Source organism: Buceros rhinoceros, unplaced genomic scaffold, assembly GCF_000710305.1.
Source record: "Buceros rhinoceros silvestris isolate BGI_N320 unplaced genomic scaffold, ASM71030v1 scaffold5297, whole genome shotgun sequence".
Classification (NCBI taxonomy): domain Eukaryota; kingdom Metazoa; phylum Chordata; class Aves; order Bucerotiformes; family Bucerotidae; genus Buceros; species Buceros rhinoceros.
This window is the reverse complement of record NW_010422646.1, coordinates 46,942-59,944: the sequence shown is the minus strand read 5'-3', so window position 1 is coordinate 59,944 and position 13,003 is coordinate 46,942. Positions and strand designations below refer to the sequence as shown.

Sequence of the window (13,003 nt, the reverse complement as noted above, 5' to 3'; positions counted from 1 at the left end):
GACTACACAGAGGTACCAAAGTGCTATCACTGTCCTCCCAGTTCAGAGTCTTGGCCAAGCTGTGGCTCCTGGACTTTGTAATCAGAGTAGGAGGTTCCCCTGTCCTAGGCATAGTTAAATGTGTCAAAGGCAATGAAACACAGACAGGGTATCTCCTACCCTGAAACAGCAGACAGGGAGGTGTCTGCTTCAGTTCCTGCTCTGTGTAGGACTATTTCCTTCCACTGCAAAGAGGACAGGAAAGATTGAAAACCACATCCTAACACGCTCCTGTGCAAGGCATTCATCTTGGATGAAGAGCTTTGGATATTGCTCTGGATGAGTGAGTTAGAGTAGGAATTAGAATACAGATTTACTCTCACATGAGCTTTCTAGTCAGTAGGTCTTTACTTACCTCTCATTTTTCATTATTTCAGGCACAACCAACTCCTGTGTACTCGTAGGCACCCATTCAGACTTTTGGTGACTGAAACCTGCCCTCCCCTTCTGCATTTTGACCTTAGTCAGATTAGTTACCACCTTGGAGAGCTGAACTGAAATGTAACTCCTTTCACATACATCCTACAGAAGCCAGGGGAAAAAGACATTTCATTTTGAATGATCTAGAGCTGTATTTCTACCAAAATGTATGTCTGTGTTTGTGAAACATCATAGATTAAAAGAATAAAAAGTGCGTTCAAAGGGGAAACGCAGAAGCCTAATTTTCCGTGGATAAGCAAAAAATACAGACTCTTCAAGCTTTTGTAGATTCAATAACCATGACTTAGTTCACTTTCAAAAAACATAATTTGTTATGATTCTTATGAATAAATAGAAATTTCCAGAGATGGGGGGAAGGGGTGTATTGTTTAAGTATTTAAGTATTGTTTAAAGTAAGCTATATTATATCTTTCACCGACTTCAACTGCAGATGTTTGTCCGCAATTTCTTTACAAAGAAACAAGCAAGAAAAAGGCCACACACCAACACCCCACCTGCCCATCAGGCTCCATTTCTAACCTCCCTTTGATGGACAATCATGGAGATGTCTCATTGTTATCCATACGGCCGCTCTGTCAGTATTCACTTCTTGACTTTTTCTTTCCCAACAGGCTGTCTGTCGAAACAATGGCTTCTTCTCTTACCAAATGCCCACCTGGTTTGGTACTACAAAATACGTAAAACCTCTTGTCCAAAAACTGTGTTCTCACGAGCAGATGTTGTGCAGCAAGACGTGCTACAACTCCGTCAACGTCGGTTTCTTGATAGACGGCTCCAGCAGCGTAGGAGACAGCAACTTCCGCCTTGTGCTTGAATTTGTCAGCAATGTTGCAAAGGCTTTTGAGATCTCTGACATCGGTTCCAAGATCGCAGCTGTGCAGTTCACGTACGATCAGCGCACCGAGTTTGGCTTCACAGACTACACCACGAAAGAAAAGGTCCTCTCAGCCATCCGGAACATTCGCTACATGAGCGGTGGCACTGCTACTGGCGATGCCATTTCTTTCACAACCAGAAATGTGTTTGGGCCAGTGAAGGATGGACCTAACAAAAATTTCCTCGTTGTTTTGACTGATGGTCAGTCTTATGATGATGTTAGAGGACCTGCTGCTGCTGCACAAAAAGCAGGTAAATGATGTATCTTCAAAAATTTAATTCTGCCTATTTCTGCTCTATCACGTATGTTAATATTTTAAAGAAGTTTGCAAAACAGACCCAGTGAGGGAATCGAGTATCATACCAGTTTTAAATGCTGCAAAATGTATGCCCCGAGGAATGTTTTTCTGTTAGAAAGAAAAAAGCCCAGTACTATGGAGCCAGGTATGAGCGGACGCACTCATGGCAGCTAAGTGAAAACATACACCCAGTTTTATTCCCCAAACCAGGACAGAAATCAGTAATTAAGTATAAAGAGCCAACTAGCGAAGCTCCAGTCAGTGATGCCATCCAACACAGCGTGATGCCTGCTCTTCACCTAGGAAGGAAATAAGCGGTTTTGGCCCAAGAGCTTATTGAGCTGCTGATGCTTGAAAGCACTAAGTACACACAAAGAATCCAAATTTCTTTTCAAAATCATTTTACACAGAGTTGCTTGTGTTTCGCTTCTGCCATTGTAACTAACTAACTGCTGCGTTCATACGCACTGTTATAAAAACAGCTAAGACACTCGCTCCTAAGGTAGCCCCTATTTCCTTCTGAAATTTTGCTAAGATGAACCTAATTCCTGCTATTTAGTGGCAAAATCCGTTGAAACATGCTTTTCTGATCCAGGTTAATTCAAGGATGTAGAAATGGCTCTTTTTCTTGTATCCACAGGCAAAACGGTCTTAACTATTTTTTTCTTCTTTACTGTAGGAATAACGGTCTTCTCTGTCGGTGTTGCTTGGGCACCTCTGGATGATCTGAAAGACATGGCTTCTGAACCGAGAGAATCTCATACTTTCTTCACTAGAGAGTTCACAGGGTTGGAGCAGATGGTTCCTGATATTATTAGAGGCATCTGTAAAGATTTTTTGGACTCTAAACAATAAAGCAAAAATCTGCTGTTGGATATTACTACTTTGAAACTAAGAAAATCGTGAAACAAATGATTGCTCTAAAGTACAGATGTTTTATTCTTACATATGCCATCACAACGGAAGGGAGAAAGAAGGGCTACTTTTTTGTTTCCATAGGCAGTCAAGGATTCTTGTGAGCTTGTTAGAAGCTGTACTTACTACTGGGATGCAGAATTTGGCCAACAGCTCTTGTGTTCAGTACCCATATAGTATCCCCAAGTTTAAAGCTATGCATATTGTGCACTTAAGGCTATCAGGTATCAGCAGAGGAAAGCACAGCTCTGATGTTTTTGCTGTCACTTACTACCGGTCTTCTCACGAGTTAAAAATACTATAAATTTACATACATGGCACTATCTTCTGTAGCTTATGATTTTGTATCCTTTCCAGGAGTTTGGCTGACAGCGTGAAGTGCTTCAGTTGTGCAACACCTACTATTGCCAGGCGGTTTAAGAAAGGATGTGACAGAGTGTAGCTGAACAGTCTGTTTTTACCAGTCAAGGTTTTGCTATTGTGAACAGTGTTGCTGACTGGTGGGCAAAGTTTACATCAAAAGACGTTTAACATCTACCGACAGATTTCCGCGGAGCTACGTTGTTTGGTTCCTTTGGCACAGATTTTGAAAGGTATTTAAGGTACCGTAGTTCTTTTCTGAGGATCTGGATCCTAATGTATTAGCTGACACTACTGCTTTCTACACCTCTGAAGTCAACAGTGATATTCCTAATATTTCTGATAACCAGAATTTTTCCTGTCTACGCCTTGTGCTGTCTTGATTTTACAAAGTTGTTATTGGCCAGACAGTTAGAGGCGGGGATCTTGGGCAAGGAGATTAAATTAGACCACACACTGGGAACTGAAAGCATTCAAATTCAAATCCAAACGTACTGCAGACCTTGAAACCTGACTGTTTTGTGTCAGATTACCTGGTTAGAAAAGAGCAGCACAGGCAGACACGTAAGCAGGAGTCAGCAGCTCACAGAATAACAACTTTCTAATGCTATCAAGAACATCTCTAGAGAGGGGTGAGGGCTGCTGGAGATGAGCAAATAGTTTTCCTGAAAAAAGGCTTTAGTTGTTGATATATTTGTACTTACAAGCGTGTCATTAAAAGGATGCAATATTCACTCAGTTATTCCAGGTTCCTGGTGTGAATGACAAACTTCAAGTATTCTATAGAAAATAAAAGGTTTTTGCAAGTAAAATATATAGTGGAAAACAAACCAGCACTTTCCTTATCAATGCCTTCTGCCCCTCCCCCACCCCGCCCCCAGCCCCTGTTATTGATTGTAGTATTCAGAGTAGTTCTAGAATGGCACCGAAGGGACTGTATTGTATTCACCAGGCTTTTGTTGTGCATTTTTCATAACTTATGACTGGCTATATTTTACACTAAACAGGAATGGCAAAGATGCCTCGTATTTTTCTATTAATTGTTATCCTTAATTTTGTTATGTGTTTATAGCAAAGAGTATTCAGCTATTGCTGTATAAATTCACATGCAGTATCAACTTTGTGCCAAAGTGGAATTCATTTAGTTTATTTACTTTTTATAGAAATATATATTGCAAGAAAACTGGGACTGCTGCTGTCTGTTTTAATATCCTGGAATACAACAGCCTTTTTATGATGAACCTCCTGTAGTATAGCCTGAGTAAGCTGCATGCAATGCTGCTTAGCTGGCTGTATCATCTTAAATTCTGATTTGTAAAACAAAAAAATTTGGAATCATCCTCAAACAGCAAGGTACCGTTTATACAACTATTTTAATTTGAACGAGTCAATACTGAAGTTTTAGCCATTGTTCATACTAGGTGTTACACTAGTTGAATCTTTTGAATATAAATTGCGGGCCAGCTATTAGAATCACATTTTCCCTTCCACTTTGTTTTTATTGTTGCGAAGAAGGAGGCACCTTTACTCACGTAATTCATTCATCGAGGCAAAAGCAGGTCTGGATCTCTGGAACCTGCAGAGCTAAACGTCCAAATATTTCCATTTCGCAGGAACGGTGATGCCGCATTACTTGCACCTTTTATACAGCCTGATTACACTGAGGCAGGAAGTGGGTACAGAAAATACTTTGTATATTTTTAAAAAAGTTTTTGTGTCAGCAAGCATCTGTGAACACATTCCATCTGAAAAAAACATCGGTGGGATATGGATAAAAGAACCAAGACTTGGTGAGATACAGAGTCTGGGTGGAAAGGACGAGGACTGTGCTGTAAATAGAAGGTTAGTTCGGGGAAAGCACAGCAGGGTAGAGGGCAGCAGACGTGATCTGAAGCTCTGGTTTGGGTAAGACAGCAGATAAAGGCACAGGACAGGGTTCAGTTTTATCCTGTGGAACCAAGCAGCACTAAGAATGCGAACAGAGCTGCCCGCCGCTGTCATCACACATGCAAACTCCATTTGGGAACATCACTGCAGGTGTCAGGATGTCAATCAATCAAGAATACGGCCTCTCAGATGGCTCTGATGAATACCTCTGTGAGAAAACCACGGCCAGGGGGCTGGATTACATGATCTTTAAAAGGTCCCTTCCACCCCAAACCGTTCTGTGAGTCTCTGTGCCCTATTTCCCTGAACAGTACTCACAAGGCTTCCTTCACGCAGAGAGAAGATGCTGAGCTTAGCAGATTGGGCACTTTCTGCAACTCCCAGAGCTGTCCTGAACTTACTTCAACGCAGTCCAAAACTCATCCTTTCCTTTGTTTACAAGGTTCATCGATTTGCTGACCTAAATAAACTGAAATTCCTTTTGGTAACTTCCAGTAAGGGCTGCAAACGACCGACAGGCAGGACATAAGCCGGAGCACCGGAACTGTTCACTGCCGGAAGACCAAGGAAGACACCACATCGGTTTCTTACACTCCCTGGGTGAACTCTGTTCTCACAGGCTATTTTGTGACTGGAAGCAGCACATAACTTCCTCTGGCTCTGCCTCTATGCCTTTCTCAGTCCTAGAAGGAAAGTCAGGCCAGGGCCTCCGTTTCTCCTTCCATGGCACCTCAAATTTTACACACACAAATCTTAGGCATTTAGATCCTCTCCAACCATGAATGACCTTGTGTGTGTGTATGTATCTTGACAGCATGACTCCAGCTATACACTTGTCTGACAAGTGCAGCATACAGGAAAAGCAGGTACACAGCCCAGGCCAGTAATCCGCAGAGAAATCGTCATACTGCTAGACCTGCAACCTGGTAGCAGAAATCTTTCACATTCCATCCAGAGTACAAGAAGAACAGGTCTCAGAAGCTGCCCTTTATTACCGTTTCTGAAACTATTAATATTGAACCAGGAAGGAACAAGAAAGACCATCCTATCACTCGCAAGAGAAAAATAATCACTTTAAAAGCCTTTCAAAATCAGTGCCAGTGAAGAAGTGCTTTGTAGTAACTAGCCAAAAAACATTTGCATCAAAAGCCAATGACTAGGACTTCTCCACAACTTACTTACTTACAAAGTAATTTTGACATGAGAGAGAGGAAGAACGGGGGTGGGGTTTTGGGGCTTTTTTTGAAGTAGTATAGTTTAATCAGAACCGTAGTTTCTCCCATAGATGTTCTTAATTACTTCTATTTGCATATCGTCTGTTGCCACATAAACCTTCTCTTCTACCAAATATGCCCCCTAGAATACAGATATCATGCTTTCATCTCTCCTGTTCCAAAGAAGTGCTGACAACTTCTTCTTATGCTTTGCTTTGCTTTCAAACCATGTTTCTAACAAACAGAGCAACTCTCAATCAATACCACTACGCAGCTCCACCAGTTCTGTCAGCACTTTCCTTCCTTTCATTAGGCTGAAGGGTAAAGTCAGCTCCAGAAAGCATCGAAGCCACAAAGATCACAGAAAATTTCTCTGTTGTACAGAAGTGCTGCAGAAGGCCTGAGCATACTGTCAAACAAGATCAACTCGTATCTTAAACAAACCAGCTGGAAACTGGAGGCTTAGATCCTCAGCCTATTAAAATAAATCAAAAAAATCTTACTGACTGGCTTGGGTTTGGACCTGGGACAGTACACATAAACGGTTTTCTGAGGAAGCTGAAGCAGAACGTGTTTGAATAGCTTGTGATCAACTGTCATCCAAGTACAGACACCAAATACACAGAAACTTCCACCAAACAGTTTATAATTTAAGTATGAGTAACTTTCCAGTTAGTTATATATGTCTGTCAGTTGGAGCAAACATTCTTCTGCCCTCAACAGGAATTTTTCCTCTGGCTTCAGCTGACAGAGGAGAAGGTCCTGAAAATTTGCTGTCTATGATTAAGTCCAAGGTCTTAATCTCTACTTTGAAGCAAAAGCCCACTTTAAATTTAATCTCATTAGGATCAAAACTTCCTTTCCTTTCAAACGATCAGGTTTGGTTAGTGAAGTATCCTTGATCACAAGCCACTTTCATTACCTGAAGGGTATTTATTGTTACTCTAAACTTTATTTACATTCATCGGTATCTACATACAAATGATTACTGTGTCCTTACCACTTTTCTTCACGTTCCACAACCAGAGCAGTTGCCTGGAAGCGCTGGCAGGGTCAGCTGAGCTGTGGCCATCCCGGGATAACGAAGGGAAGGGGCACTGCTTCGGCCAGTCTGATCGCGGCAGCCAAAAGGAGCAGGTAGCATCGCTTCCTGGCGGCCAGGAAGCCCAACCTCATGCTGAGGGCACTCTCCTGGAAGCCAGGCGCTGTCGCTTTGCATATACCCTCAGCCTCAGGGTTTAACTGAACCTACAGCTGACCTCTGCGCTGGACCAGCTCCTAAGACACCAGCATGAGAACCCTGCATAGCTGTTTTTGCTAGCAAATGCTAACTAAACTTTTCCAACCTTCGCTGAGGTCAGACGTGGCCTTTACTACTGAACAGAAACCGGAGTACGGTAGAATGTAAGCAAAGGGCTAAGAACTATTTTTCTGCCCTGGTGTATGCGATCAGGTTACAAATATGATAAACAATTCTGTGCCAAGGAATACAAGTTAGTACAACAACAAGTCAAAAGACAGAAAAAGACTGGCAAGGTTTAGGGACATAATTCAAAGCGGATGGAAAAACAAAACTTACTTAGCACTACTTTCAAATTTTTGGTAAGATTTAAATCAAACTATACCATTAAAACAGTCTGTTTAAAATCAAAGCTAAATTCACAATTACATATTTTCTGGAATCTCTGACACCCTCAGGCAGGCATGTTAATAATATACCACTTGTTCAGAACAGGAAGATGGGGCGATGACAGCTTTTTCCCAACTGAATGCTCTAAACGGGGTGCGATACACAGTTTTGTCCTGTTGAACCAGCTCTGGTGAGGACTAGGAGCCAGTTTAGAAACAAATCAGACCTGCCTGGCACAGCACGGAGCGGCAAACGGATCAACAAGGACTTTACTGCCCAGTGGTCTGATTTGCTCGAACCTAAACAGCGACTAGACTAAAACACACGCAATTAAAAGTGACCACCATCAGCTGTCCCGGTAAGCCCAGATACCTGCCAAAAAAAAAAGTTTCTGACAGACTGTAATGCATATGCACCATGGAAACAGTCAGGTTCGAGATCACTCAAACTGGGGAAATATTTCCAGCCTCTGAGAAATCCTCCTGTACAGCAACTGTTAGCTAAATCACCTGAGGAAAATGACACTTAAGACGGGCAGAATCAGTCTTCTGGGTTATCGCAGAGTCACGCAGGAAGCTAAAACACAGCTCCTGTTTTGTGAACCACCACCCTAGTAACGAAGGGGTATGGAAAAGCATTTTAAAAGATGTGCTGTCATTAAGATCCATGGTATTTCTAAGCAACACCTAAAAAAAGCCAGGTAAAGCGATCCAGGGGAACCCGCTGGCTACCGCCCAGTCACCAACAGCACCAGGCACGTAAGAAGCAGCCGCGACACAGGCTTCAACGTACTGCCACTGCCTGCAGCGTCTGCAGGACCCTGCAGGAGCTGCTGCTCTTGAGCTGCTGCCGCCAGCATTCACAGCTGCCAACTGCTGCTTCACCCAGAGGCCCGACGCGTCTCACCAGCTGAGCCCCGGCAGGCGCCTCTGCAAGGGCAGCAGCCACGGCCCCGCAGCCTCCTCCGTGCCTCCCTGCCTGCCGCACCCAGGCTATTTTCCCACGAGAGCTGAAGAGTTTGGGGTTTTATTTGCTCCCAGCCACTGCTGAGATTTCAGGGAAGGAAGATACTGCTTCTGCAAGAAGCTGGAGCTCTTTATTCCTACTGAACTGTAAGTGTGAAAAGAGCTTAGATACAAGATGCCTCTAATCAAATAAGACTTTTTTTCTCAGAAAAGCTTTCTCTTTGGAAAGAAAACCCCAACGTTAATTAAATAACAAGAAAGCCACCCATTTCCAGGTACGAAAGAGCTACTGGGGAGAAAAGACACTTGAAACAAGAGGAAAAGATCTGCTTAGAAAATCCAACCAGGCCAGTCACCAGAGTCACCAACAGCATATGACCCACCTGGCCAACTGCCCTTTCACAAGGGGAAAGCACGTCCCCTTGGCCAGCAGCTGCCCATGAGCAAAAGCCCAGCAGCAGTCAGTCGCTCCCCCTGCCCAGTGCCACTGGGATGGTCCCAGGCCGGCAGCCAGAGGAGAAGCGGCAGCTCCCAGCAGTCACACCCCATGCCAAGCTGCAGGTGGAGGCAAGGGAGAAGCCTCAGGAAACACCTAGGGGCTATTTGGCCAACAGAGGACACCATGAGCGGATCTCCTCCTCCACCAACACTGACATCAGGGAGGGCAATGTCTCTCCCTGACTACTCACAGCTCGCTGCTTGACTGCCGTGCCCCCACTCTGTCCCCGGTCCAGAAACAGCCGTTACTGCCTTCTCCCATCACCTCCTTCCCACCCACAGCACGTGGGCCACAAGCCTCTGTGCACCCAGCTTATGAAGTCCTCCTCTCAACTCCAGTTCAAATGGACACACGTTTCTGTAGACCACACGTGATTTTTCACCTAATACTGAGGTGAGCTACTCCTTCCTCCCACACGTTTCTCAAAGCTCCTTTTCAAGAGAAGCTGGGAGTTGACATGGAAGCCAGCAAGTCAGTTAGCACTAATGAATGCTTAAGACAGAATGCAATTAAAAATATCTATATTATTTAAAATGTTCAGCTGCAAAAAGCTCCTCTTCAAGTTAACATTGAAAACTGCTTTAAAAAAATTGCTCACAGAGCCAACCCTACTTATTTTCTTGTCAGAAAGGAACCTGAAGATAGAGCTGCAAATCATTCTTAGGGTGGATTTCTCCCTTCAAGTTAGAGGGTCTCCAATAGCATCCAAGTCAAAGATATCCTAAACACAAACACTCCTTGATCACCAAGCAAGATAATTACTCTAAGGTGCCCAGCACTCTCTAAAGCAGAATGAAGCATTTCACCTTAAGAGGTTATGAATCTCACCCTACATCTTTTGTGATGGACATGAACGATTCTACAGGACACACAGTAATTCAGGTAGCGTTATCCTTATTTTTGAGACCACTGCGGCTCCCAATAATACTCAGTTTGAAAGAGGCAGCCTTTAACACACACAGCTAGTACAAGATCACTACTAAATCGCTACCCCTAGTTTCAGTTCCACAAATATCTCTATATAAATTCACAGCACTGATTCTTTAGAAAGTTCTTAATTCTGTAATAGATCAATTCATTTGAAGCAACTTAAAATGAGCATCAGAAGTCTCCCAGCACTGGTAAGACAGAAGTAACAGAACACTACAGATGTGCTCTGTGTAACTGAAGACAACTTGAGTATGTTGTTTGCAAATAAAGACATTAAATGGTTGAAGGTGCTACTTACTGTTTGTTAGAGGTCAATGGCTCACGACCATCAATAGCTTAGGATCCCAACAGAGAACATCAAGTGGAGCCATACGCTCGCAGCAATCAGTTCTTCTCTCTCCCCCAGTTAAGACAGCATGCGAGAGATCTAGTGTTACTCTGACGACATCATGTTGTAGCACTACATCCAATCAAAGCCAGAATTCCCCCACTGCCAGATTCAACGCCCTAGCCCTGCTCCTAGACCCTGCCGGTGCGCTGGGATGGGTAAGGTTAGTCAGTGATCAGCCTCCTCGCCTATTGTGCGTAGCAGAACTAGACCAAATCAGCTGGAACACCAGATGCGGATGTGACCTTCCTGGAGTAAATATCATCAATACCAAATTCAAGATGTATGGGACTGAATAACTGGAAAGTAAAGGTCTCCTCATAAGGTTCTAGATCACACACAAAACCATGCCCCACTGACATCTCTTCAGTTTGATGTGCGTCTAAAGAAATTAAACCACAGCTACTGGTAACGTGCACATCAACAACGTCCAGCGTACGGCCTCATCACAGAGGTTGAGAGATTATTCAAAACAAGAGCCTTACTACTCAGGCTACCTCACATGGCCTCCCTTTCACTACTAAGGATCTCACCAGTTAAATTAACTTCCTTACACTCTAAATATTTTAAAAATGTCATACATACACTTCCAGGAAGTCCAGAAGACTTCTCCTGGGGGGCCATTCAGATGTACAGGTAAGGGGGAGGAATAAAGGAAGCGTGCTGCTTTCCATCATCAAGTCAGTCAAAATTTGTTTCTATGTTAAAAGTAGAAAACAAAGCAATGTATTTTTATGACTTTTATCATTTTTCGTAACTTGAACTACTTATTTTTTAAAACCTATTATTATAAACCATTTAGTTTGCATAGGACTCAAGGATTATTCTCCAAGTATCAACAGAGCAAGTACTAGATGGGGAACTTAAACAGAAGGCTCCAGAATTGTTTTTAGATGGTATGTCTGAGTTGAGCACTAATGAAAAGTTTTTTTTCTTTCTTTTTTCTTAAAGAACACAAATGTGTGTGTAGATATGCATATATGCACTGTAGTGAAACCAAACACAACTAAAAGGTTAAGTATCTTCTTCCCATGTACCTTTTCTGCGAGGAAAAAGAGTTACACTTGTTGTCCCAGCAGGATCTGTGTAGAGCACCTTATCTGCGTGTTCAGCCTGTGCAAAAATACCACTTGTTCCACCGGGATGCGTTTGTTTGAGACGCCTGTTATGTGGTATGGTGGCTTGAAGGAACAGCAGTCAACACTGGGTGACCAAGAAGCTTTCCACTGATTTGAGGTGGCAAGTGCTCGAGAAGCACCTAATAACAGGAGTATGCAGGACAGGGAGTGCCATCAGTTTTACCAGAAATCACTGAACACAGAACTGCAGAGACTCTGATATCGTCAAGCCTGCAGAGCTCTTCCCCTACAAAAATCTACCGCGTATCTCCTGGCAAATCACTTCCTCCTTAGGATTTCTAAATTAGGGAAGGTTCTTGATGAGAATTTTTTATACCCTGTTTCAGACTTGTTTGATGTTTAAGTAGACAAGATGCTGGACTACAGTCACCACACATCTGCTTAGAACAGTTCCACAATAAAAAGCAAGATGAGGAAGAAGTCTGTGAACACCAAGTGCTAACTGGATAATCGAACACTTCTAGATTATCTTTCCATTCAGGTTCTGAGCGCAAGTACATCAATCCTTGCACTAGCTGAGGTGGTTTTGCTAAATGAAATAATTTCTTTCAGCACTATTGTTTCTTCCCCATGGCCAGTCTATGAGTTTTCTGTTCTCAAAAACAAAAAACCAGATAAAGGCTCTCACACGCTATACCCCACGATAAATAAACTAAGGCTGTATTAGAGATTACTGCCAGTATTCAGGAAATGAAGCCTCACGACAGCATTTGATCCACTACGCATTAGTGAACTGAGATGACTGTTGAGATTTCAATTAAGGAAAATAAGCAAATATTTTTGGTTTTACCATTTCAATTTTAATACAACTCAAAAAAAAAAAAGGTAAATGTTATGCATGGCAATGTTTATTAAACAATCACATTTCATTTAAGCATTAAAATGCAGCAGTCTGGAAAAGCTGCCAGAAACAATGTTTGGCTTCAGAAAAGGCGATTATGAAATTACTTCCAATAAAATTCAAATACTCTCTTGTCTGTTGATTAGTTGAATGCTTTAGACTGGAAGGAACAAAAAGTGCAAATCAGCTGAATGTTACTTTCAAAAGTAAAGTCTTAGTGTCCTACAAGCAGTTACTGAAAGGCCTCACCTCAATCTTCATGATAAAGGACAAAATTCTCTAATTTCTATACAATTATAATTTACCGTAACATTTCAAACAACGGAACATTATTACTAAAACAAAATTTATTTCAGAGTATAACCGCAGTATTCTGCCTACCATGAGCACCTTCTTTTCCCTTTTTTTTTTTCATCTAATTTGCTTGACATGAGATGGCATGAGATACATTCTCACTGCAAAACTGGGAACTCACATGGAACATACAGTGACAACCACTTATAGGAACATGTTCTAGCAGGAGGTAATTTATACCTGAACGTACTACTGTTACACAGAAATCAAAGATTCACGTTGTGGC

At 42.5% G+C, this 13,003-nt stretch overlaps 1 protein-coding gene across 1 annotated transcript in view; it reads left to right on the top strand.

Moving 5' to 3' along the window:
* COCH (cochlin) overlaps window positions 1–2,685 on the top strand; it is a 20,538-nt gene extending 17,853 nt beyond the window's left edge. Inside the window, exons 10-11 of the mRNA XM_010140107.1 lie at window positions 1,092–1,608; window positions 2,335–2,685. Coding sequence (XP_010138409.1) covers window positions 1,092–1,608; window positions 2,335–2,510 — 693 coding nt within the window. The 3' untranslated portion in view covers window positions 2,511–2,685. The remainder of the gene's footprint in view (window positions 1–1,091; window positions 1,609–2,334) is intronic.
* The last annotated feature ends 10,318 nt before the right edge of the window (window positions 2,686–13,003 follow it).